Source organism: Wyeomyia smithii, chromosome 2 (genome assembly GCF_029784165.1).
Source record: "Wyeomyia smithii strain HCP4-BCI-WySm-NY-G18 chromosome 2, ASM2978416v1, whole genome shotgun sequence".
Taxonomy (NCBI): Eukaryota; Metazoa; Arthropoda; class Insecta; order Diptera; family Culicidae; genus Wyeomyia; species Wyeomyia smithii.
In genome coordinates this window covers 263,880,942-263,907,977 of record NC_073695.1, presented here as the reverse complement: position 1 = coordinate 263,907,977, position 27,036 = coordinate 263,880,942, and the positions used below count along the sequence as shown (strand labels likewise).

The following is a 27,036-nucleotide window of genomic DNA, read 5'->3' as shown; positions in this document are numbered from 1 at the left end:
ATGCATAACCAAAAACTGTTTCAAAATAATCTTGTAACGTCCTGAAAATAGATGAAAAAAAAGTGGAATGTGGATGGCCCTTTAACAATAAACACATTTAGAAAAAAATGTTAGTATGCATATTTAAGCTCTCTCTCCTTTTCTCGGCTCTTCTTTTCGGTTATGTTCAAAATGGCTTCGAAACAAGAAGTATTGCGCAAGCGTATTGTATAGTTCTAAGCGAACTGCTCAAAAACGTTGGCAAAAAGTTCACAGTAAACCTTTTTAAAAGCGAAAATCTTCTGGATTCGACTATGTATAATTTTCAGTATACTTTAGCAACCATTCGCAAGAACAGCTAATGGAAGACCGGCCAAAGTAGTGAAGAACTTCCCCTCTGTCTAAATCATGGTTCAAGCCCAGAGGTTGGGCTATCAACGTTTCTCAAATGTTCATTGATTTTTTTTCGTGAATAATGAATGCATCTTCGAGAAGGAACACGCTTACTTGACGAGGCACAACCTTCCACGGAGGAAATATGTGCTTCGATTTTCGACGATGGAGCTACGTTCGGCCTCTGGGAAGGCTGTAACCACGGCACTAGGAAAGGTAATTTCGAGCAGACAAACTGCCAACTGGGGAATGCGGGCAAGCGATGGAGAGGAGAAAATTAGCTTTGCAAAGCTATCGCCACAGAGAGAACGCGACCAAATATAGACGATTTCGATTCTGACTCGAAAGAAACGCCAGCTTGAGGACAGAGATCGTGAAGAACTAGAGTAACTGTTTCGGGCTAATAACACGCGCAAGTTTCACGTACCTTCTCGTAAGGACTACAGACCGAGTCCAGATATGTGTGAGGACGAGCAGGGAAACCTGATCACAAGCAAGCGCGAGGTGGTCGACTGTGGAAGTAGTTTTTCGATGAGCATCTCAAAAGCGGATCAACGGAAGGAGGCGGAAGGGAAGTTAACCTTGGAGTGGCTATAAACGATAACAATGTCCCAATTCCCGATACCATCAATTTCAAACAGAAAATTGGGTTAATAAAGAACAATCGAGTCGCAGGTAAGGACAGACTACCGGCAGAGCTTTACAAGCACGGCAAAGAGGCACTAGCAAGGGATTTGGGAGGAAGAGAGACTATCGGAAGAATGGGTAAAAGAAGTTGTATGCCTCATTTATAAAAAGGACAATATTTGGTGGAGCAATGGACCGAATATGTACTATATGTATAATGTAAAATCGGTTCTCTGGGTTACCGTTACTGGGTTGTTTACAGTTGGTTTTAGGTTATCGAAGGTCTGCTCTGTTCTTAAACTTCTTTTTTTTTGTGGCGCTGAAGCTAGATTCCAGTGTTACGTCTGTTAGTCTGTGCTGGAACCTAGTTCCATCGCCATAATTTTTTTTCTAATCTGGATGAAAGTTGTCACGCAACAACATGTGTTCTTTTGTGATTACTAATTTGACACATGCACGTACATCTGCGCTGCTGTCGAAAAACAGGACACAGTGCAAACACGGCAGCAGATGGTGCTAGTGTTAGCTGTATAAACTACTGTTATAATCCCAACGATGATTTTATTGAAAGTTTGCTCAAAGTGCAATGTCTGTTAATTTGTGGTTTCAGGTTTGATTTCCGGCAGTTTCCAGTTTCTTTTAAGGTTACTGGTTTAATCTAAAATTCGAGCATTTGGGCATAAAATCAATCTGGGAATGTGCCTTAAGTATCCGAATTATGTATGATAAACAGTTTGAAATTGAACAAGCCTGAAACTGACTTGCATCTACAGGGTGCGGCGGGATAAAAAATCGAAAATTTAAGGTGTTCCTTTCAAATATTATTTGAAGTACTTTTAGGCAATATTATCAACATTTTCGAGTTTACTTATTTGAATAAGGTCCTATCCAATAAATTTACTCGATGTGACTTCCATTTTGAGCCATGACATCCTCGAGACAGGAAGCTACCCAACAAACAATTTCGTTGATTTATAGCTTGTTAAGCTACTATTAGGCAGATTTCAGTTGACCTAAAGTTTAATAAGCTGCTATCCGTTGTTGCATTTTCGAAGGCAGTACTCCGGCATCGACCGCCATGTGCGTGCTTTTAGACTTTAGGGTGTTCACACTCGAGGGAGATGTTTTACAATGAGTGTTGGGTCCGATTAAATGTATGACATGGCGATCCATCCTGTAGTAGCCAACGTATTAATCTTCGGAGAAGTTGGCCTTCACCCGGGATAGCTCTCGGTCCTTCAAAATACTGATATAAACTTCGGTATAGTGTTGATAAAAACAGGCGGTATTTTCAAACCGTTGGACGTTACCAAGCTAAACCTCATTACATCAGTTACCTCAGCTTTCTTCGGTAAAATGAATCAGTCTGTGCGGTTGTTGTACACAGCATCAATGCTGAACAGCTTTTTATCGGAGAACAGGATTATAATTTTTTGTCCTTTTTCAGCAAAGAAAACAATTTCATCGAACGAGTCACTCGTACTTCTTTTATCCGCTCCGTGATCAAGTGACGTTTCACCAAACTTCTGGAAGATGCGTGCAAATTCATTAAGCAGACAGTATGTGTAGAAGGGAAAGCGAAAAATAAGCTGAAATATGATACGGATTTGGAAAAATATACCGCATCCCGACGGGACTTGAACCCGCAATCTCCCTGTCTCCGGCATGGTTTTTTCACCAATTAAACTACGGGGGACATTCCACTGCCGACTTATTCTATTGCTGATCCCTAACTACACACACTGCTGTGCAAGAATTATTCATAGACTGAAAGGAATGTCTCATCACACACAGAAGAGTTAGCTGATGCTGATAACTCTTATAAACGTGTGTGGTCGATTTACGTACTTGCAAATCGAGGATGTTCACTTCCCGGCTTTCGCTGTTTAGGGCCATCCCGTAGAGACTTTTTGATGCGATAAACTGTGGCCAAATGACACCCAATGTCCTCGGTTATCCCGTTGGGCGTCTTTTGTGTTTTCGTTTTGCAATTAACCGATTTCGGTGTTTTGTTGTAGCACTTAAAAGTAAGTGTAAACAAATACAGTGTCTAACAAAACAGGTACACAAACTATTCCAATACTAATGCTTAAATATTTTCGCATTTTTTTCTGCCGCATACTGTAGTCCGAACAATCTGAGGCCTGAAAGCAGTTTTTGAGCAGCTTTATAGCTGGTGAAAACCAACCTGACGGTAAATGGGATCGTCTGAAAATAGTTTGGTTACTTGACTTAGCTTAGGTTACAGCTTAGGTAACAATACTTCCACCACTGGCCAATAATGACGCGGTTATGTAGTACTATTTGGCCACATTTTAGTAAATGAAACTGTGCTTAAAATGAACTGAAATGAGAACTACAGAATTCAGTATGTAGTTAGAAATCTTTTTGCAATGACGTTTACCACATTTGTTGAAAAGTATCAATGTTTGCCAACCTACGTCTTAGAGCGGGGGCCTAGTGTGGTTGGTAACGTCTCCGCCAATCACGCTCGACGCCTGGGTTCGAATCCCACCGCCGACATAGGTGTCGATGGTTGTGAGGTGGCGTGATCCACTCGCAACCAACCCAACTGGTCTAGATTCAATCCTAGCCGACACCGGGAGATTTTCTGAGGCGAAAAATCTCTGGGATCACGCCTTCCATCGCATGAGGAAGTAAAGCCGTTTGCGCCGGTCCGTTAATAAACGGGTCGTGAGTTAGGGTCCTGGGTGTGGAGTCGCCTCCCTGGGCGTCGGTGATTGGCCACAACAGTGGCGGAACTAGACCGACGGAAAATAAGCGAGAATAAAAAAAAAACCTTCGTCTTGCTTCAATTTTGTGTTCGGTACTACCACACACTTAAAACTGGATCTCGAGCTTGGCTAAAAAAAATCCGAGTTTACTCGGCAACTTTGGGTTAAACCGATATTTCAGTAAAATAAAACCCGGTTGCCGAAAATCGTGAGATCATTTTGTCGAGACTTCGTCAAAGAAGCTAAGCTTGACGAATCTCGTCTGTATTTTTTCCCGTATTTATCGTTAAACACTGTTGATGCCGAGGTCAACAAAAACATTACTAGAATCTCGGCACGAATTTTGCTTGTTACCGAGTTTCGGCAACAAAGCTGTCATTGTCGTGAACGAGTTGGCCACCATTTTTTTGTGTTCAAATTTGTGCAAACGAATTACGTGCGAGCAAACAGAAATCAGATAAAAGTTTTGTTAAGATTTGTGCAAACTACAGGTGTTTACAGGTCGGAAACCGAAAAAAATGTAGCACAGATTTGTGCGAACTGGCAGGAACCAGAAAATGAGTAGTTCGAAATCGTGTAAATGCAAGACCATTATATTTTTAATTTATTTCTAATGTATTTAAACTCAAAATAAATAAACTTCTTTACTCATCGAGCTTATAATTGAAGATAAATAAATAAAATAAATAAATAAATTAAAATTAAAGAAAGAAAACTACTGAGTACTCAACAAAATTATTCTCTGCGATTGCGCTGAAAAATCAGATGGCATAAAATGACATCTGTCAAATATTGATTTCCAGAGCTTCTCGGGGCACTCGGCTGTCCAAATCTCGGTACAAATAATGTCGAGATTCGGCGAAATTTTTTAAGTGTGCTGCAAACACTCGATGTTGAAAAAGTTCAATTCACTTAAAAAAAAAATCGCCGTAGGAGTGCTCGACAACCATCTAGGCTGAATCTATTTTGCCGAGAATTCCGGGAAACCAGTGTTTGACAGATGTAATTTTATGCCGAGAATCTCGGTACGCATTTGACTGCGCTATCGGCAAATCTAACCGAGGAACGGCAAACTAGTCTAACGAGCTTTCGGTTATATAAGCTGAATGTTTCGGCACAGTATAAAGGCGATTTTTCAGCAGAATCCAATCGCAAAGAATAATTTCGAGACAATTCAGTAGTTTTCAGTTTTGGTAAGTAAATAAACAAATTTAATCACTTTGAGGATTGAATGTTTACGGAATATTCACGTTTCTCTCTTGCAGTTTCTGTCGAACCGCGTCCATTTTCCACTGTTATCTGCTTCCTGTGTGCTCGTAACAATTGCACTAATTTGTACAAAGAAAAATGGCGGCTAACTCGTTCTTGGGAGTGACAGCAGCTTATACAATAAACGTTAACACATTTCTTTTCCGGATAGAAGATTTATACCGTTTTGATTCAAATTTCGAACACTTCAGAATGAAAATCGACACATGTTGAAAAAAGTGACAGTCAATGATGAGACGGTTTGCATGTCTATCTCTATGCAATTAGCATTGGAGCGTTTGGAATTTGAATCAAAACCGAATTCTTAAGTTTCGTTATTTTCATTAAACAGCACGTGATTGCAACAAAAATAAAATAACCAACATGCGAATCTCTTAGGATCTACGAAATTATTCATTTTTCGTTGATTTTTTGTGCAATAAGTTACATCATACCTAAAGAGTTCGAAATTTGATGCAGTACGGTAACTCACAAAATCTAGAATGGACGAGAAAATTCGACGCGAAACCTTTTTGTGTCCGTTGTGAACAAACTTACTTCGATCTAGAAAATATCTTGGTTACTGCCTGCAAGCTTTCTGTTATCGACCTCGAAATTACCGAAAAACAGATGAAAAAAAAAATTAGATGATTTTAAGCTTGTTTTAAATTTGTTCACTTAGATTGTTTTAAGGTTGTTTTATGGTGGCTTAAAGCTGTTTTCTGACATATTTTAGGTTGTTTAAAGCAGTATTTTGAACTAGTTTTTATGCTATGTCTAGAAATGTTTTTTGTTTTCAGAATTCGTTACTAGGTTATTTCTAGCGGTTATGGGTTTGATTTCAGACAGTTTTTAAATCCTTTTTTAACTATTGTGAGTAGTTTACGTTATTTAGACTGTTTAACCGGCTGATAACCGAATGTCTTTAGTCTGGTTTTAAGCTGTTTTCTGGTAACTTTCAGGTAATTGGCCTATTATATGTGTTTGTTTTTTTTTCTCCTGTTCATACTACATTAAACTGGTAATTCTGTTCGAAGGTTGCTCTTTTTTTATTTTCCTTCTTTTTTTTTGTATACTCAGAATTATTTTCTGATTGTTTTCAGGTGGTTTAATATTCAGAAGCATGTTATATTCAGCCTGTTCACAGATTGTGCTGAACCGTTTTCAGATTGAAACACCACAGAATATTATGAAGAATAACTTAAACAACATGAAGCCAGTCATCTGAGATTATTCTTAACAGTATGTGTAAATGTTTACTTCCTGAAAGCCACTTTCCAAAGGCTTGTTCAATAGGAAAAGTGTATCGCATTTAGTTCTTCGTTCAGTAAAATGTAACATGTCTGTTTTGTCTATGGCACTAGAGCTAGTTAAATTCCACTATAAACGACACTCAAAGCAGAAATAGAAAAAAATCATTGTTCTACACCTTATTTGCGGTGGCTTAAGCGCCCCGATAAAGGCTTTAGCTTCCGTCAGCTTCGCCACTAGTCTATGTCTTATCAATCAACCATGAAGTCACTAATTCTGCTAGTGATCAGCGCGAAAGTTACGGAAATAAGTAGTTTTTCTATACCATACGTTCTATATCAACAGTCAAATTAACTAAAAAATCTTTGAATTTCAGTTGCAACAAGCTGTCTCTCCTGCAATTCCACAGCAGATTCGGCTTGTTCAACGGGAAACTACAACGCTAAGAGTAAGGACTGCTACGGTGTCAATCCGTGCGCAGTGGCAATCATTGCGGCAAGTGGTCACACATTCCGGGGATGTTCGGATGATGCGGAATGCTACGAAAATGCACCAATTTGTGCCACTTGCGATGGTGATGGTTGCAACGGTGCAGCGTATCCGGAGAATCGTATGTCCTGTGTGCAGTGTTCAACTGCTAGTGCGCTGGAGTGTCAGCATGTGGAGACGGATGGTCAGCAGTTGTACGGGGCATCATGCGTAGTCCACCAGCAGGATGGGGTTGCGTTACGGTGTTTAACGGGTACTTGCCGTCACAGAGAGGTTGTTTGGCTGATCTTGATTTGGGAGTTAAAGATATGTGTGCGCAGCACTCGGTAGAGTGTGTGACTTGCAGTGGGGAAAATAACTGTTATGTAGTGAATGTACGTCCGGATGAGCAGTGCTTGCAATGTGATTCGCAAGATCGTGGCTGTAACGATGGAAGTCATGCAGCCTCTGGCTGCTCTGCGGTGTCTGATGGGAAGTGCTATTCGAAATTGCTCGCAGGTTTGGAATACTACTGGCGAATTTTTGGTGTCACTTTTTATGTCATGTTTGTTTTCAGATGGAACAGTGAAACGTGGATGTATTCAAGAATTGACCGCTGAAGAGAGTGCGAGTTGCAACTCGGATAGCTGCGACGTTTGTACTGGCGTTGGTTGCAATACTATCGTATTCGTAGAACGAAATCTGGGTGGTACCTTAAGTGCTGCTTCAGTCGTAATGACGATTTTGATTTTGTATATAGTGCTAGCTGCTGTTCAGAAACAATTTTAAGCGAATTTATTGAGTTTCCTGCCTTATTTTCCATTAGTAATTACTATGAATAAATTTTGAATCTAATCTTATGCAATTAATCTTCTTCCTAAGCAAGAAAGACTAAATGATTAGCTCAGAATCTGTTTCAGTTCCTCAAAATAAAGTGAATCAGCGCCGGTGGGTAACATACTTCTAGGCGCACCGATGTTCACTTTCGCTTCACGTGCAGGTGGCGCATCGTCATATGCGTATGAGTTAATGGTGTGATAGGAGGACTAAAACGATTGTCAAAATGTTTTCAGTAAAATATTAGGAAACATTGATTTAAAGTGAATAATGAATACAAAGTGAGTACAAAAGAATGAATAAAATTGGACGAAGTAAAGTAGTTCCCATACAATTACTTTTTCTTTAAATTTATTATCATTAATTAGAAATAATCAAACTAAGGTAAGTATTACACAATTTACACCTCACGAGGCTAGAGCTACAACGATTACTGATAGTGTCACTAGTAGTGCGCTGATTGTACTGATTTCGGCCGATCCTCTAAGTTGTTGTTCCGAGAGTCCATTGCAGTTGTTTGTTGTGCACGTTTTACATTCATTGTCGGTTAAATCTTCACAAGCCGACTCTGCTAAACTGGACTGACATCCTCGTTCCACTGAAATTACAAACAATATTAGGATAGATTTTGTCGCTCCGATTTCAAGTAATACTCACATGTTCCGTTCACAATTCTAGTAAAGCATTCGTCATCTTCTTTATATTTTTGGCAGTAAACAGTCTGCAGTTCACCGCTCAACTCTTCGGCGCAACTTCTGTTCGTATCATTAGTTTCACATTGGTAACACCGGAGACGATCCATGGGGAAGACATCCCTATTGCAGTTGTCTGTTCCACAAACGCTGCAGGTTTTACCTGTACAGGCTTGCGTCTCGTTCAGCGTTAGATTTCCTTCACAGCCTCGAATGACATGGCCATCTGAAAAATAAAAACGTATGTAGAACGTTTCGATTCATCGTCGGTCCACTTTACTAACCATCAACTACTTTCGAGTAACATTTCCCTGCCAACGCTTTAGCGCACGGTCCACTGCTGGTTGTGCCCAGAAGACACTTTTCGTCATCATCGTCGTCAACTTCCGAATTACATTGCAAACATTGCCGGACAGCAGGAGCCTCTCGATTGCAACCGTCAGTAGAGCACGTTCTGCATTCCCTACTATCCAGACAAGCATCCACATTCAAACCAAGATCATTCTCACACCCTCTAGTGAGATTTGCACCCTCCATCCGTTCGTAGCATCGGTTGTTACTCTTCCAATACTGACAGTAACCGGTGGCGTTGGTTTGCTGCTCAGCACACGTGGCATCGGAAGCCTGGTTGCACTTGTAACACTGTAACCAATGGTCGGTATTACAGCCAGCAGAGTCACAGACAGTACAAGTTGCGTCCTCGGTTCGATTGCAAAGTGTTTGCTCTACAGCCGGAAGTGTTGACAAGCAACCGCGCTCAAGAAGGCCTCCTATTCAAAATTATAAATCATGTATTTAACGATAAATTTGTGAAGTTAATAAAACAGCTCACCTGTAACTCGTGTATAGCAGTTGTCCTGCTGTGTGATACATTTCTTCGGTGCGGCTGTCCCATCCACACAGGTAGCGTCGATTGAATTACACTGCAGACACCGGGAAGAGTTCTTCATCTCGGTTACGGACAGTTTGTTGCACAATTCACCCGAGCAAATCGTACACACATCATTGTCACACGCGGTTTGCGGATCGGCGAAATCCGACAAACAGCCTCTGGTAACTGTAAATTTGAATTTAGCAAAATTCTGGAATTTAAGAGAAAAATACTCACCATTATCGCCTTCTATTTTAGTGTAACATCGATCATCGCTGCTGAAAATCGAACAAAACTTGCCTCCCCTTTCCGGTTGCTCGGTGGTACAGTTTGCAGTGTTGGTCGAATCGCAGTTATGACACTTCAACCAGGGTGCGTTGTTACATCCGGCCCCGGTACAGGTTACGCAGCTTGAATCAGTGCTATTGGTACAAGCACTAGCGATCGGATCCACCAGGCAGCCTCGTACGACGGCGTTGTCACTGGTTAGCATAGTGTAGCATTGATTAGCCGCTGGGTCGCATTCCGATGGTTGTGGTAAGTTTGTGGACACACACAAACTCCACGTGGAGTGGCACATGACACAGCTGGTTAGCGCTGGGAAAGTGGTGAAATTTATTCCAGTAGTATTGCTACGTAGTAATGGCTTAGGAATATTATCAATTAATATTTATTTTAAAAGATCACTGATTCAGGAGATGTTCCCAACAGGTTTATACTCAGAAAATTCTTTTTTCGGCAGGGAACTTACGGCTGCGGTAAAAAACTCAAGATATCAAGCTATAAACAAGACAATGTCCCCAAAAATGTGCTGACAGAGTAGCTGAAAAACAGGAAAAGCAAAAATTGTCGTGGCAGGTGGGAAGTTGTTTAGTAAAAATAAAGTTGACAAGTTATTGTGACAATTAGCGTTCAAATTTCATAAAATTTATTAATATCTTAACGCAATATAGTGAGTCACTAGTGGTCGGAAATTTATAACAATCACCTGGAGATGTCAGAATCAACAACAACAAACGGCGGAATTTGGGTTGTTGAAGCACTACCTATCACTAGAAAAAAAAAATTTATTAAAAAAACCCTCAAACATAAAAATGTGAAAATTGCAGATTTTGCATATTTTGCGAATATTGAATCTTTTGTCTATAATTTCTCTAATTTGTCTACAGTATTAGGAGTCCCCATTATCGTCTCATTGCATTCAAACATGGGATTTGCTCCATTGTTCGTCTCAATAAGCCGACGGTTGCGGAGAATGCTCGAATTAAACTTCAACTTTCCCCGAAGTCATTGAAAAACAGGAGGGTTGTGTGCAAAGCCACGACCGCAAGGTTGAAGTAGAATACTTTTACAAGAATAATAACCCGGCTGCTTGCGTGTCAGTCATATTTTTTCTAGTGAATAAACGTTGACTAATCAGATCAGTCGAATTTTACGCTTCAACAAGGATTGACCATTTTCAATAATATAGTAAGTTGCTTGTCATGGTCTGACAAGCTTGACAAGTTTTAAATTTTGAGATGAAATTTTTTCGGATGTCGTGCTCATGACTGAAGGAAAAGTTCATTCAGTACGTTCTGAGACACGGAGATAAAGTTAAATTTATAACTTTTACGAATTCAAAAATGTAAATTAACTCAAGTGAAAACATTAACGCTTTAATCATCAGATTTTAATTTCATCCTGAAAACGACAATTTGTTGTTCAATTTAGTATCGGATAAGATGCCGATTACATCTTTGCGTTATCACTGACAGTGCGAACAAAGTATTCGTTGTGATAAAGTAAACAGTGAAATGCTGATATAACACTCAAAACTAGACGGCTCACGTGTTGTCAAAATGAGCCCACTATCGCACAGAGACTGCATTTCACTAAAGTGCCTCACTGCATTAGCCGCTATCGATGCTGAGATCCGCTGCAATAGTGCGCTATCCATAGCCATGCCACATTGGTATTCACTGTCCCCGCATCAGCTGGCCCAGCTGCTATCGTTGCTGGAATCCACTGCAACTGTGGCCGCTTTCCGCCATCGCTGGTATCCACTGCACTGCTAGTGCAGCTGCTAAGGGAGGACGACTGCTGTTGTCGCTGTCTAGAACTATTAAGAGCGGCTTCAACTGAAACAGGCTCTTATATAGGCCAAAAAGCATGTTTTCAATTGCAAGGTATATGATTCTGTCGACCGTGCTTGGGAAGCAATCATATAACCTCCAATCATAGGTCGAATTTTTCGTTTTGACAAGGCTCGACTATTTTCAATAGTACAATAGTGTGAATAATGAAATTACAATTATCTTCTTTTGGGAAGAATCTTAGAAGATTTTCCAATCTATTGCTGCAAGAACGAAAGAAATCCATCGAATACTAACCGATTTATTAGCATTTGAAATTGGACATATTTTTCACTTTTTTCGGTTTTAGATTTTCATTTTACATCCCTATGTAGCCGAACTTCCTGAGAGGAGTATTCTACTCCAAAAATAGACCAGCAACTGAAATATTCATCCGATATTGTGTAAAACAAACCATTTTTCGATAGACTCTCATTTTAATCTCAATTTTCACTCTTATCGCCCCTCCAACATTCATCTAACAGAAATAGATGTTTTTCGACAATAACAAACTTTTCCGGGACTGCGGGACTTGTTTCAATTTTCTGGCACTGCCATTCCCTAGTAACAAAATTGGTTTTATTAAAGTTTTATAGCGCTTAATACAGCCAAAACAGCGCTATAAAGCTTTGATAAAACCAATATTGTTACTAGGGAATGGCAGTGCCAGAAAATTGAAACAAGTCCCGCAGTCCCGGAAAAGTTTGTGGAAGTTTGTTGAAGGAGCCAATCGAATATAGGGAAAAGTTTGACCATTGAACTTCAAAATACCGCAGCTTTCAAAAGTTTTGCTTTCTCGGAAAAAGTCCTTATGCAAAATTTAAGCATAATCTGGTTTCGTTAAGTGAACCCTCAAAGCGTTCAACGTTCGATTTTTCTTCTTTTACGTTATTTTCCTGGAATAACTTCAAACGAATTTGATATTTTCTCAGGAACCACCCGTGTTTCCATCTCAAATATCAAAATTCGAATGAAGACAAATGTTTATGAACAAATTTGTGGATTTGAGCTGAATGTACCACAACCCTTCTAAGAAACTATGTTAAAAGTATGATATTCAAACGAAAAAGTAATAATCTTTAGCGGCTTGTCATCGACTAAGATGCAAATATATGCAGGTGAAACCTTTAACAAATCTTTTTAGGTCCTAAATCGTTCGTTTGGTGGTAATTTGGTGACAATATCTTGCGCGGAACACATTTAAAAGTTTACATGAATTTAAGTATGAGTGGCTATAGATGAGGAAAAAAAAGTATGAGTGGTGCTCTTTGACTTTGTCACAACGTTCCCTTTTACGACTAATTATGATTACAGTTTAGCACATACCTATCCAAACAACACCGCAATAGCGAAACAAACCTGTTTTATGAAGGCTCATGATGGAAATAAACAGATAAAGCAATTGAATTTGTTCTACAGCGGATATGACCACAATGTAAAAAAACACGTCTGTTTAAATTGATTTTGCAAGTGTCAAACACCTTCCCCTCTCTCGTGCTCAAAAGTAGACTGTTCATAAAATAGGCCAACAAAAACAGCTTTTCTGCATTCTCGGGTTTGTAACCGATCCATTAAATCAATAATAACCAGAAAACAAAAAAACTATTTTTCTATTTTTGGCCTATGTGCGAACCACTGTGCGACGATTTCTTGCGATGTCGCTATAAAGCGATTCGACTATATATGGGAACCGCTCCCATATTCATTACATCGCTCTTAATTGTCCTATTTACCCCCAAATTTTACTATTTTTCTAAAGTAAAAGTAATCTTAAATTTTCCTCTCGATTTAGTCGAGTGGTCGAGAGTTTAACTTTGGAATAAAAAGTAAAATTTGACGGTAAATTGGACAAATCAAAGCGATGAGATGAATATAGGAGCGTTTCCTCTTGATAATATTGAATTCAACAGCCCTGCATTTGTTTAACCGGCAGTGCTGTTGAATTCAATATTACCTAGGGAAAACGCTTCTATATTCACCTCAACACCTATATTCATCTCATCGCACTCATGTTTTCAATTTACCGTCAAATTTTACTTTTTTTAAAACAAAAGTAATTTTAATTTTACGTTGGAAAATATAGTGAAATTTTACGGTGAATTAGACAAATAAGGGCGATGAGACGAATTTAGGCGTTGAGATGAATATAAGAGCTACTTGTTTGCTGTAAAAAATAATAAGCTTTGGTTTTCATATATACTGTTAATAAATAAGCATTAATCAAAAAGATAGTAAAAGTAATTAAGGTGAAACCTCATTGAATCCAAAAATGGCCGACTTCGAGTTACCACTTCAAATTTTCAAAAGCACTTTGAGGTTAATTGTATTTGTCAATGCCATTTATTGACAATTGAATATTTTTTTTTCAACATGGCAAATTTTTTATTTATTTTGAATGATTTACAGTGATAATTAAATTCTACATGAGGTGATTTATTAGCAATTATATATGAAAATTTCAATCGCTATACTGCTAACCACACACGCTATATAGCAAGCCACACATGCTATAAACATGTACAGACACGCTAGACATGCACACGCTGTATAGCAAACCACGCACCCTATTTAGCAAGCCACACACGATATCAGAGCCGGATTTATGGGGGGGCCCAGGGGGCCGGGCCCCGGGCCTCCACATTTTTGGGGCCCCCACAAATCAAGAAAAAGATTTTTTCTTTTTTAAAAAATAAGATTCAATCAAAAGTTTGATTTACAGTAAGAAAATTTGAACAGAACATTTCAATCTGACACTTTCCTTCAGTTTTATTTTTTCGCGAGCGCCAATATCACAACTACATCCATAAGAGTTCACCTTGGATTCTCTTGGAATGACACACATTACCACACCATTTGAATCGAACCAACGCACATGGGAAGTAAAGCAGAGAAAGAAAATAACCCACGAGTTTTTTTAATGCATTGCTTTTGCTAACTTGTCCGAATCAGGGATACCAAATGTGCTTTGCAAAATGCAGATTTTCTGAGTTCGTGTGCAGATTTTATTGACCTGCAGATGTGCGTAGTTTTTTCCTAATTTCTATTATTGTCAGAGTCGTCTTATATTTGCGCAGTCTTTCTCAAGTTGTGTGCAAATTTTTGCCTGTGGATCGCAATTTTTTCAAATTGCGGTAGTTTTTTTTTTAGGTATCAAGAAAAAAAATCGAAGATGAAACTTATTAAAAATACCGCACAGAGCGTACCACTGTGAATAATGAAAGACAGTCAAACTTAGCATTATTAAGTTTCGAGTACGAGTATACTGAAGGAGTTGAATGTTGATTATTTAATCAATAAGTTTTCTGCAAAAAAACTCGTAAAGCATAGTTTACAGTTCCAAGCGAAGTGAAACATTTGACAAGTGAAAAAGCGTAAATTTTCGCTTGCGAAATCTGTCGTGAAAACCCGTTTGTGGAACACGCAGGTATTTCACCAGTCTGCAGTTTACAGTTTAAGTGAAGCGAAACTCACGAGTTTACACTCCGAGCGAAGTGAAAATTGGCTCCAACTGACAAAATAGAAACGCACGCAAGTTTTCGCTTGCTGCTGCTTTTTTCCCTAGCGTTTGCATCCGGAAAAAAATAAACCCAAGTGAAAAAGATGCGATCCACAACCTTTGATTTCGCTGGATCGAATTTGTTTACAGTTCCAAGCGAAGTGAAATTTTTGCAGGTTGCATTTTTCACGAGCGTGAAAAAATGAACGTTTTGCATGAGATTTTCACCTCGCTTGGAGCTCTAAATAGGGCTTAAGAGAAAATTCTAACAAATTTTTGGTAATTTTTCAATAGCTAATAAATGTTTTTACCTCGTACGATAAAAAAATGGTTTTGTTTTATTTTGGGGCCCCGCACTATAAGTGGGCCCCGGGCCCCCACAATCGTAAATCCGGCCCTGCACGATATAAACATACACATACACGCTACAGATATGCATACACGCTATTAACATGCACACACGTTATACAGCTAGCCACGCACGCTGTATAGAAAGCCACACACGCTAGCCACACGCTATGTCACACACGCTATAAACATGCACAGACACGCTAGACATGCGCACGCTATATAGCAAACCACGCACGCTATATAGCAAGCCACACGCGCTACAAACATGCACACACACGCTACAGACATGCATACACGCCATAAACATACACACACGCTATACAGCTAGCCACACACGCTATATAGCAATCCACGCACGCTAGCTCCGCACGCTAGCCACACACTTTATATATCTAGCGACACACGCTATAGATATTCACACACGTTATGTGCACACACACTACATACATACGCTGGATGATGGTGGCTTATCAAACCACTTGGCGGTGCGAGTCTTTTTCAGTTTCGGGTTGTATTCACCCAACGATATCTGACTCAGATCGAAGGGAAGCCGAACTAAAGGGGTAGGAACTGCAGCTAACCACTACCACCACCGATGTTGCCCGCTGCTGATCCACTTCGCCTACTGCCATCGATGTTGGTGTCCGCTGCTGCTGCCTGCTGCTAGTAAACTGATTTGCTTGAGGAGAAACAGTGTCTTATATAGCCCAAAGAGTGCATTCCCGGCTAACTAGGTACTCCATTCTGTCGTCCTTTTCAGGGAAAGGCAGCAAGCGACCAATCAAAAGTCGACATTTGCGTTTCGACTATGTTCAACAATTTTCAATATTACAATAGTTTGAACAAACAGTGGAAACTGTGTGGTGTGCGGTTTTGGGTCTTCGGACAACCGGAACTTATGGAAGTGTGAGGGGTGTTCCCTACGATTCCATGCCGCGTGCGCAGGTGTCCAACGAAACAAGGAAGACCAGATTAGGTCCTACATGATGCCAGCCTGCAATGATTGCCAGGAGCGAATCGCGATGGAATTAAATTTTCGTCACCTGGTACACCAGCAGGCTCTTTTTGCTGACTTAGTGAAAAAGCATAGTGAAGCAATACACAAATCGACGTCGACATTGCAGAAAATTGGAATCGTTCAAGAGGCACCTGAACGACAAGAAACTCTATTCGATGAACTAAAACAGGAGCTTTCGTCTGTTAAAAAAGTGAACTCTCCTACAAAAGTAGTGAGACAAATCAATAACCACGTGACGACACTTTTCGACGATGCTATAACTTCCGCTAAAGTTAACATGACTGAGTCGCTTGGGATACTTAGCAACTCGATTACAAATAAGCTGACCAGTCATATTGATGAAATAACTAATAAAGTCGACGAACAGCTTGAAGCTGTTAATGAAAATTTGATCGATGTGGCCACTTCTAAGACTCAATGTAGTGTTCCTGAAATCTTGGAAGAATTTTGAATAATTGGCAGCAGAATTTCTGAGTACACGCCAAGAATGATGCCCATCGAAAACAGCATTGGCTATCCAAGTGTGGCAGAGGAAATAACTATGGCCGGCCAGCCTTCAAATGATCTTCCAAACAGTGGATGGCGTTTCCTTGGCTCGAGAAAAGTTTGGAAACAGGACTGGACAGCGTACGATACAAAATTACATCGTATTATGCAGCAGCAAAAACAAGCAGACAAAGCAAGAAAACGGAGGGCCAGAAGACGAAATCATTATAGGCGAAATAATTACAACAGAAACAACAACCCTAGGCATAACCATATCATTCACAACAACAACAACGATAATAACAACAACTCTGTCAATAACAATAGAAATAACTACAACAGCAATTACTACAATAATAATAACAATTCCAACAACAACCGCAACAATAAGAGCTACTTCAACAATAACAACAACAATCAGAACCAGAATCGCAACCTCAACTTTAACAGGAATCTCGATAATAACCATCAAAGTACCAATCGAAACAACTACAACTTCAACACCAATAGTAACCGTAGATATACCAACCACAACCGTCACGTCAACAACAGTTTTTGGAATAATAACAATAGCCCCAACTATAACATGGCCAACAGGCAACAGAATAACGTCACCAACTCCTACAATAATCAACAACACACCAACTCTAATCGTTTCCATGCAAATCAACTGTTACCACCTGACAGAGTGCTTCTTGCAGCAGCGAAAGACCGATTCTCCAGACCTCAATCGAACTTCATTCCTACGATTCTATTTCAAAGAGGCGAAACTCTTAACCCATACCCGGCGAACGACGAGTTTTCACTTTCTCAACCCCAGATGATCAGCGATCCTGCATACCTTCCTACTTCACAATGCATTGCGTGCTCATCTAGGCACTCGTGTCTTCAACGCAATTGACTCACTCATCAGAGGACCGTTGCTGGTGATAATTTTGTTCAACCTAGAGATGTAGCAAATGACGCGACCTGCTCTGCTCTGGTAAACACTTCTGTTAATAATGACTCTCATTCTTTAGCTTCTACACTCGAACACCCCACCACTACCGAGATCTCTGTATATTGCCAAAATTTCAACCGCATGCGAGGCGCTCACAAAATTAACGAAATTCAAAAAAATGTACTATCCTGTTCATTTTCTGTTATTTTAGCAACCGAAACCAGCTGGGATGAGGGTGTTCGCAGCGAAGAGGTCTTCGGTTGCCGATATAATGTCTATAGAAATGACCGTAACTATCAATTATCTGAAATGAAATCCGGTGGTGGTGTGTTGATTGCGGTGTCAGTAGACTTTAATTCAGCGCTTATCGACACCATTCAGTTTAAAGAGTTCGAACATGTTTGGGTGAAAGCAGAACTAGCAGGAGAGACACACGTATTTGTCTCTGTCTATTTCCCTCCAAATAATGCGCGGAATGAAATCTTTGAAAAGTTTCTTCATGTTGTTGAAAATATTGCATCTAAGCTGTTACCTGAAGTAAAACTCCACATATACGGTGATTTCAACCAACGCAACATTGATTTTATTCCGGACATCGATAACCATAGCATTTTACTTCCTATTATTGGCGAAAATGAAACGCTGCAACTTCTTTTTGATAAAACCTCTAGTCTTGGTCTTAATCAAATAAATCATGTGAAAAATGGACAAAATTGTTATCTAGATCTGTTAATGTCCAACATTAGTGAAGACTTTTGTGTGACGAATTCATTACAACCATTATGGAAGAACGAAGTTTATCATACAGCAATAGAGTTTTCTTTATTTGTGCATGTGAATAAAAGACCTGACGAATATGAATTCGAAGATGTTTTTGACTTTCAGTCAGCAAACTATGATGAATTAAAACATAAACTAAATAGTATCAACTGGCAAGATGTATTGTTTGAAGACGGAAACGTCGATTCGGCTATAGAAATTTTTTATAACATATTATCTGATTTATTTATTAGCGAAATACCATTGAAAAGAATAAGACGTCATGGCAATTCCAAATACCCAGTCTGGTACAATAGACAAATTAAAAACCTAAAAAACAAAAAAACAAAAAGCACATAAAAAATACAAAACTCATAAAAATCGTGATGCCTTAACAACTTATCTTAACATTTGCGGCGAATTAAACGATGCCATTAGTAACGCGTTTGAAGAGTTCACATTAAAGACTGAGCTTGAAATCAAATCCTGTCCAAAAATTTTTTTCAAATATGTTAAATCAAAGTTAAAATCTGAAAATTTTCCTTCAAAAATGCAACTGCATGACAAAGTTGAAGAGAACCCGGCATACATCTCTGATCTATTTGCTGATTTTTTTCAACAAAATTATACAACTTTCTCCGAATCTGATCGTGACTATACATTCTTTACCAACTTTCCTGAGTTTCCCAACTATTTCAATATTGAACATGTCAGCGCACGCGAAATTGAAGATACTTTAAAAGCTCTGGATGCGTCTAAAGGTCCGGGACCAGACGGAATTCCGCCAGCATTCATGAAACATTTAACTGAAGAGCTCACCTCCCCACTGTTCTTGATTTTCAATATGTCGCTGGAATCCGGTTGCTTCCCGAAATTCTGGAAAAACTCATATCTAGTGCCTGTGTTCAAATCTGGTAAAAAAACCGAAATTAGCAACTATCGAGGCATAGCCATTCTTTCCTGTATACCTAAGCTTTTTGAAGCAATAATAAACAAAAAGTTATTCCACCAAATAAAAAATAGAATTACCCCAACGCAACACGGTTTTTTCAAAGGGCGCTCAACAACAACTAACTTACTCGAGTTTATTAACTTCTCTTTGAACGCAATGGATAAAGGTAATTATGTTGAAACCTTATATACTGACTTCAGTAAAGCTTTCGATCGCATTGATATACCCCTGCTTCTCTTCAAGTTACGAAAAATTGGAATTCATCCACAATTACTCAAATGGATTGAATCGTATTTGACAGATCGTCAACAAACAGTCAAATTTAAAGGTAGAATATCGAAACCTATTCAGGTAACCTCAGGAGTTCCACAAGGCTCTCACTTGGGCCCTCCACTATTTATATTATTTGTAAACGACATTTCCTTTAGTCTAAAACATGTAAAAATTCTTATTTATGCCGACGATATTAAACTTTTCATTGAAATTAAAAACGCTGATGATGTAAATATTTTTCGTAACGAGATAAAATATTTTTACATTTGGTGTAAAAAAAGCCTTCTTCAGCTAAACGTTAAAAAATGTAGTTCGATGGCTTTTGGCAGAAAAAGAAACATGCCAAGCAATATAATTTCCTTAGGAGATCAGGTAGTAGAGAAAAGTGAACGAGTTAGGGACCTAGGAGTCATACTCGACTCAAAATTAACATTCACTGATCACTACAATACAATTATTAATAAGGCTAGTAACATGATCAGTTTTATAAAACGTTTCTGCTATAATTTCCAAGATCCAAACACAATAAAAACACTTTATAATTCCTATGTCAGGTCACTTTTAGAATACTGTAGCATTGTATGGTCTCCGTTTTCTGCAACACATGTAAACAGAATAGAATCAGTGCAAAAACAATTCCTGTTATATGCACTTCGTAATCTACGATGGACGTCATTTCCCCTACCATCATATGACGAACGCTGCAGACTTATTGACATCCAATCATTAAAAGCCCGTCGTGAATTCGCAATGATGTCATTTGTTAACGATATCGTATCTCAACGTGTCGATTCACCCGAAATATTATCAAAACTCAATCTTTATGTACCTACTAGAAATTTACGAACTCGGACTTTGTTTTCTTTAAATCATCAACGAAACAATTATGCTAAATACGGACCAATTAATCAAATGATGTTAGTGTATAACCAACACTGTGAAGCAATTGACTTTTCTATGTCGAGAACTAAATTAAAACAATATTTCAATTCAACGCGCAATTTAAATCGATAGAAAACATTCATTGTAATAATCCGTCAAGTGAAGAAATTATTATTCAATTATGTATAAACTCTTTTTTTTTGCTCCCACTAGTATAAATAGCATATAGCATGTAAGTTAGTTTTAAACATATGTAGTCTACTTTTGTTTGACGAAATAAATAAATAAATAAATAAATGATTTTCCAATCGATTGCTGCAAAAATGACAGAAATCGGTTGGAAACTAACTGGGTTTAAAACTTTTGAAATTGGACAATTTTTGTGACGCTCTCGATGTTTTCGGTTTGAAATTGGATCCCTGTATTGAAATTGGGTCCCTGTAATTGTTGCCGTAAGACGTATTCTACGTCAAAAAATAATATGCAGCGTCTTACAGCATTTCGATTTATGTCAATAATATCGAAATAATTGAACTAACTTGACAACTCTTGATTATCTTTTTGCCTTTCTCCTAGAAAGGTATAGCAATCACTGGAAAAACCGAAGGTATAAAAGTGGTCCCAATGGCCGAATGGCATATATCACTCGACTCAGCTCGACGAGCTGAGCTGTGTGTGTGTGTGTGTGTGTGTGTGTGTGTGTGTGTGTGTGTGTGTGTGTGTGTGTGTGTGTGTGTGTGTGTGTGTGTGTGTTTGTGTGTGTGTGTGTGTGTGTGCGTGTGTGTGTCTGCGTGTGTGTTGTGTGTGTGTTTGTGTGTGTGTGTGTGTGTGTGTGTGTGTGTGTGTGTGTGTGTGAGTGTGTGTGTGTGTGTGTGTGTGTGGGTGCGTGTGTGTGTGTGTGTGTCAGTGCTGATAAAAGTCATTTTCCCCAGCAAAATTCATCGAAAATTACAACCAATCATTTTCAATTTTCACTTCCAATGATCGCAGCACTTTTTCAGATACACTAGTTTTTCGTCCTAGTAACGTGCTGTTATACTCAGATGAAATCGATCGCGCGCATTGTTCACGGTTACGGAATAAAGTTTGACGACAAACCCAACCAAATGATCTTCACTTCAAAGCGAAAAAGAAAAACAAACAGTCCACTCAACCAAAATGAACCTCACCGAAACACTTTTTCAATGACACTGACCGATGCCTTGACAATCTTCGTTAACTGATAAACTGATTTTGTTGTCTTGCTTACATCGCATGAAATATAATGAGGTGTTTTGACAGTTCACTTCCATGCAAAAAGCGGGAAGGGAGAACTCTGAAAGGATTGTAAAAAAATAACGTTTATGGATGCTTTTTTTCACTTTCACTCAAGAGTGTCAACAAATATCAACCCTGGTGTGTGTGTGTGTGTGTGTGTGTGTGTGTGTGTGTGTGTGTGTGTGTGTGTATGTGCAGCTTTATATTTTCACTCACTTTACTCAGAGATGTCTGGACCGATTTTCATGGAATTAATTGCAAATGAAAGGTCTTGTTGTCCCATAAGACTCTATTAAATTTTATTGTAATCGAAACAGCCGAAAATAATCGAATAACACTTAATACCGGAAGTCGCCATCTTAGAATTCAAAATGGTATCTGTGGTCGATTTTAGCCCCTGTGTATCATTCTAGATCCGGATATTGTTATATTGGGTGGAATTCGGCCATTTTTGGATGTTTTCCAGAAACCGGAAGTTGCCATCTTACAATCCAAAATGTTGGTCGATTATGGAATTTATTTGTTACCTCTAAAAACATTCACCTGCCAAATTTGGTCCCATTTAGTTGGTTAGCTCTCGAGATGTGCAATAATTTTTGTTTCATTTGTATGGAACCCCTCCTTTCCAGAAAAGGGATGGGCGTTTAACTATTATTGGCATATATTTACATGCCAAATTCGGTTTAATTTGCTTGGTTTGTTCTTGAGTCGTGCAGAAATTTATGTTTTTCAAGTTTGTACTAAAAGTAAAATACTTATAAAAACTATTGCTCAGATACCCGGCACACTTCTAAGCTAATGATACAATATGAGTTTTCTTTCAGTTGATCTGCTGCGTCGCTATCGTAAACACCGCAAAGCTCTACCAGAAAAAAAGCGTTTCGGGGAAACAACCATTACTCTCATTCTCGAGAATAAGGTATATAACTCCTTAAAGCTCAAACCTTTCATCATATTCAGAACTTTAAAGTTATAGGTTTAGGGGTTCTTGTGTTATGAGAAATCTAGAGTAGACTAAAAGTAATCCGTTCCATAGTTTGGCAGACTCATGTAGTGAGAGAGCATGAGTTTTATAGTTTTTAATGGAGTGTTAATGTTCCGGTAATTTTTTCCTTTATCATAGAGACATTCATTCTTTAGACTGGTTCGTCTCCTTAACACAGAGAACAGACGTTCATCTTCTTTTCAAAAGATGTGTAAAAACATGCAACCGTCATTTACCACTAAGTGGTAAGGCTCCCGCTATGTGGCGCTTTTGTCACTTACAAACCAGGCACTGATATCGATAAAATATCGATACAGCAATATTTATGCAGTGTAACTGGGGCACCACAAGACAGATGTCGTTAGTGTATTAACGTATTTTGATTTAAATTTTTACATACGATTTTCAAATTTCTTTATATGAACATGAATGTCTGTATGTAATATGAATTCTCGATATGCCAAAAGATGATATGCAAAATGGAAAAGATCTCTTACATTTATCATTCCCAAAATGCATCGAAGCATAGTAACAGCGTTAACACTGGTGTATGCAAAAGCAAGCTGATGTGAGTGATTTGCATGCAAGGCTGCGGATACAAGTGTAGTTTCTTACTTTTCGGGCTTGTATGCAATCATACGATTTTTTTTCTTATGTCGGTTCCGTTTTCGCGGTGTAGCTACACTCGGACTACTCTTTTGACACCGCAAATGTTTTATTTCACTTTCCGGACTACACTTTTTCTGTCCCGGACTACACCTGAAAGAAGCCGAGTGTACTGTAGGGAGTTACCAACACGTTCACACGTATGTGTCAAAACTGGTTTGTTTTGGTTCTCGATGGACCTATGAAATGGAAACGAGACAAAATAACGATGGCGATAATGACCAAAACAAAACAAATTGACAGCTATTCTTATTATAACGCATACCAATGCAACTACACTGAAAATGTTTTATTTCAAGCTGCAAAGTGTAGTCCGGAAAAGTGTAGCTAAACCGCGAAAACGAATTCGACATAAGAGAGAGTCAAAATAATTCAGTCAAACTTTTGCTGCGTGCTGTTGTTTACATTCAAATGAAACAGATGTTGGTGCTTATTACGGGAGTCACTTCACGGTGAAATATATTTCACTTTCACGTTCACTTCACTTTTTGAGACCTATTCCCGATTTCACCTCAAATGAGGTGACAAAAATTACCTCCGTGAAGTGAGATTGCCAGTGAAGTGAAATTGAAAATAGGGCAAGTGGAATGTGGGAGTTCCCAAGCTCAAACATTTCTAAGTCCCGGAAAGTTGATTGAGCTGAAATTTTGTATGAGGACATTTTTCGACAAGAGGAAACTTTTGAGCCCGCTAAACGAAATTCGAAGGTCAATTTTTCCCTCACGTTCCGTTGGCCGCAGCTCAAAAATTGGTAAGTCCCAGAGAGTCTATTTTTTTATGAAAAAAAAAAAGATTCGACTTGTTAGTGGAAAATAAATCCCATCTATATTATCACTAGATCACAAATCAATCGATTTTTAAACTTCCCTATCTTCGTGAAATCATTTCACCGTTCAAAATGCTCGTGAAATAATTCCACGCGAAACGTCGCTTTCTCCGTTTTCACAACTGCATTACGAAAGTATGGTGAAGAGTATACGTTTGCAGATGCTCTGAGATGTGGACAGGAAAATAAGTTTTGACAATCACAGGAAGTTATAGACAAAAAATTGATTTTGAGGAGAAGTGTTTCAACTCTATTTTGTCGTGTCCAACGTACATATAGGACATCGCACTATTAAGCAATTTCGTTTCTTTTATAATATTCCACAGCTTTGCTAAAGAAAGCAATCTGGTATATCGAGAATTAGAAAAAATATTTTGTTGCTGTTGTGAACGAAATACCGAAAATGTCAAACATACGGCTTTATTCTATGAATCAAATTTGCTGAAGACATTCATTACATAAAATCAATTTTTCATAGTCAAATCTAGAACGATTAGGATTTTTCGAGCTAAGACCACTGTGCACTATGGAACTTTTAAATAAATCTTTCCACCAATTGTGAAGGTCTTGAAATATAACACTTTTAACGTGAAGAAACTATTTTGGAAGTTGTTTCATAAAATGGTGGTTGAAAAACGTGCTTCACAATAAAGTATTTCGTCGATTTTATACCACTTTTTTGTACTTCACGACCTTCAAAAGGGCATTACTTAAAAATGTACCGTACGACGATTTAAAAATTTTGACCAGAACTATTGCGATTTTGAGCATGATCAGAACAAAGAAATATATGTGGTTAGGACTTATTTGCTTGGAATAGTCTAACATGTCGTTATTCAAATAAATTTAAATGAGGCTTTAAAGTTTATGTTATGTAAAAGTTCTATAAAAAATATTTGAGAATATTTCACACATAAATAAAGATGCTAAAGATCATGATTTCGTCTGTACAAATAAAATTTATCTATGAGTTTATAGATTGAGCTTGACTAATAATAAAAAAAAATATATCTATAAGCAGTCATAGAGGAGTTTACTGTGTGACATCTCAATGAAAAGAGTTGGCTACGAAGTCTGAGTATAACAAAACAGAAGGTCGAGTTCCATGAGCGTAGACAGCACTGATTATTTGACTTTGACTTTGAGGGGGTGAACAGAAATGAAAAATATTTCTTTTCATTAGAACGAATGACTGGAACTAGAATAATTTACTACGCTTATGTCGAGTTCCGAATCGGAACGTAGCACCAAGGCTTTGCTTTTTGATATTTTTATCAATTTTAAAATTTGGGTTTGAAGAAGTTCTAAATAAGCTATAAAAGTTGCCCCCGCTTGGGTTAACAGACGAAAACTTTACGTTCAATAACTTCATTACACAGTGTTTTACCACCAGAAAATGTTGAACTTTCTCCAGAAGCAGCGGGGAATTGTCAGTTGAAAAATTTTAAAAATTCATTAGAGTTTCAGTGAATAAAAATTTTAAAGCACTGACAATAAGCATGTTGACAGATGAAATTCATCGGGAACGAAAATTTGACATTTTCAAAGAAAAATGAGAAAAAAATTCGTCGAAGCTGTATCTACTCGTTTGTTGAGAGTCAAAACGCAATAAATCAATGTAAATTCAGAAAAAACGCGAACATCATGCATATAATAATATAATTTATTTGTACAAGCTCATAAATCAGTTGTACTGGGCGAGGTTTATGTACCCCTTACGTTTAACGACTTCAAAGTTAAGAGCGGGTTTGGAAATAATGTTGACATATTTATGTGATTCAGAAATGCGTTTGTCAGTTACACAAATATTTGCTTTTCTCATCAAATGTGACGCATAACACGAACCAAACGTTCTCCAAATTGGTGGCATTTTAGGATACCAATCACATGAACTTTTTTATGGTGCCTTCAATAAGCTTAGTTGAAATTAGACGAAAGTTTAATAATATTCTTGCAGTACGATACGAGCTTTGTTTTACTGTTTGAATACCGTTAACTTGATTAAAGGTTTCATTTTGTTTTTTTTTTAATTCTTGCAGAACGCAGACCATACTTAACGATAAAACATTGACATTTCCATTGTAGACAACACAATAAATAAATAGTGCTAATGAAGATAGTCTGGCAATGGTAGTGACTTGAGTAGATTTGATCACGCTCCATGATCACACTTATCTACTTTGCCTTCATGGGCGGTCGTTCCCTTCGAGGCCGCAGTCTCTGTTGATCCTGTGATAAGGCTTCTAACGTAGGTTGTATAATGCAAATCTTAAGAACTTGACACTATTTGATCACTGTTTTACTATCGTATAGCTAGTGTTGTGATCGCGGATTCCAAATTGAAACCACTGCTTGTGATCACAACTGTATGGTCATTTTGAAAAAAATACATTTTAAAACAAAAATTTTTGACACTGATAAATCCACTAGAATTATCAATTTTTAGTAGCAGTGATTATTTTGTGTAAGGAAAATGGAAGAGGACGTGTATCCTCAATAATGAAAATAGCTTTCACCGCTCATTACCACTTGCCCCGCCTAGGAAGCCAAACACGACTAACGCTCCAGAAAGTATCCAAAATTGGTAACCCATCCTTGGTAGCCCCTCGGATCACTTAATTCCTCGTGACACAGAACACTACTCCTTGGCAGCAACTTAGGCAGTCAACTGAGCAAGTTTCTTGTCACCCCGAAGTTAGATAAAGGTAGGTATACTTACACTACCGGCATAAAAATGGTTTTTATCATCTCCAGAGAGGTAAGTAAATTAGTGGTTATCTGCGCTGGGTGCGAGTATGTGCTCTGTTTTAAACTTCGCCTATTCATTCATATGTACACAGAGCGGCAATTGTACGAACGGCCCCCGAACCTATTTCAAATGTTTATTACACCGTTACAGGTTGTGATCTCTGGCCAAGAACTACAAACGT

The 27,036-nt window shown here is 38.4% G+C and overlaps 1 protein-coding gene and 1 long non-coding RNA gene across 2 annotated transcripts; one reads left to right on the top strand and one right to left on the bottom strand.

The window, feature by feature from the left end:
- Window positions 1–6,435: 6,435 nt before the first annotated feature.
- Window positions 6,436–7,401, top strand: LOC129720776 (uncharacterized). The gene is made up of 3 exons (XR_008727279.1): window positions 6,436–6,543; window positions 6,610–7,220; window positions 7,279–7,401. It is a non-coding gene; the product is annotated as an uncharacterized LOC129720776 (long non-coding RNA).
- A 493-nt stretch (window positions 7,402–7,894) lies between these two features.
- LOC129720774 (uncharacterized) lies at window positions 7,895–26,792 on the bottom strand. The gene is made up of 6 exons (XM_055672507.1): window positions 26,633–26,792; window positions 9,339–9,698; window positions 9,063–9,287; window positions 8,515–9,000; window positions 8,196–8,456; window positions 7,895–8,136 (listed from the first exon to the last, which is right to left on the bottom strand). The coding sequence occupies exons 1-6, from the start codon at window positions 26,697–26,699 to the stop codon at window positions 7,946–7,948; spliced, it is 1,590 nt and encodes a 529-aa protein (XP_055528482.1). The 5' UTR covers window positions 26,700–26,792; the 3' UTR covers window positions 7,895–7,945.
- Window positions 26,793–27,036: the final 244 nt, after the last annotated feature.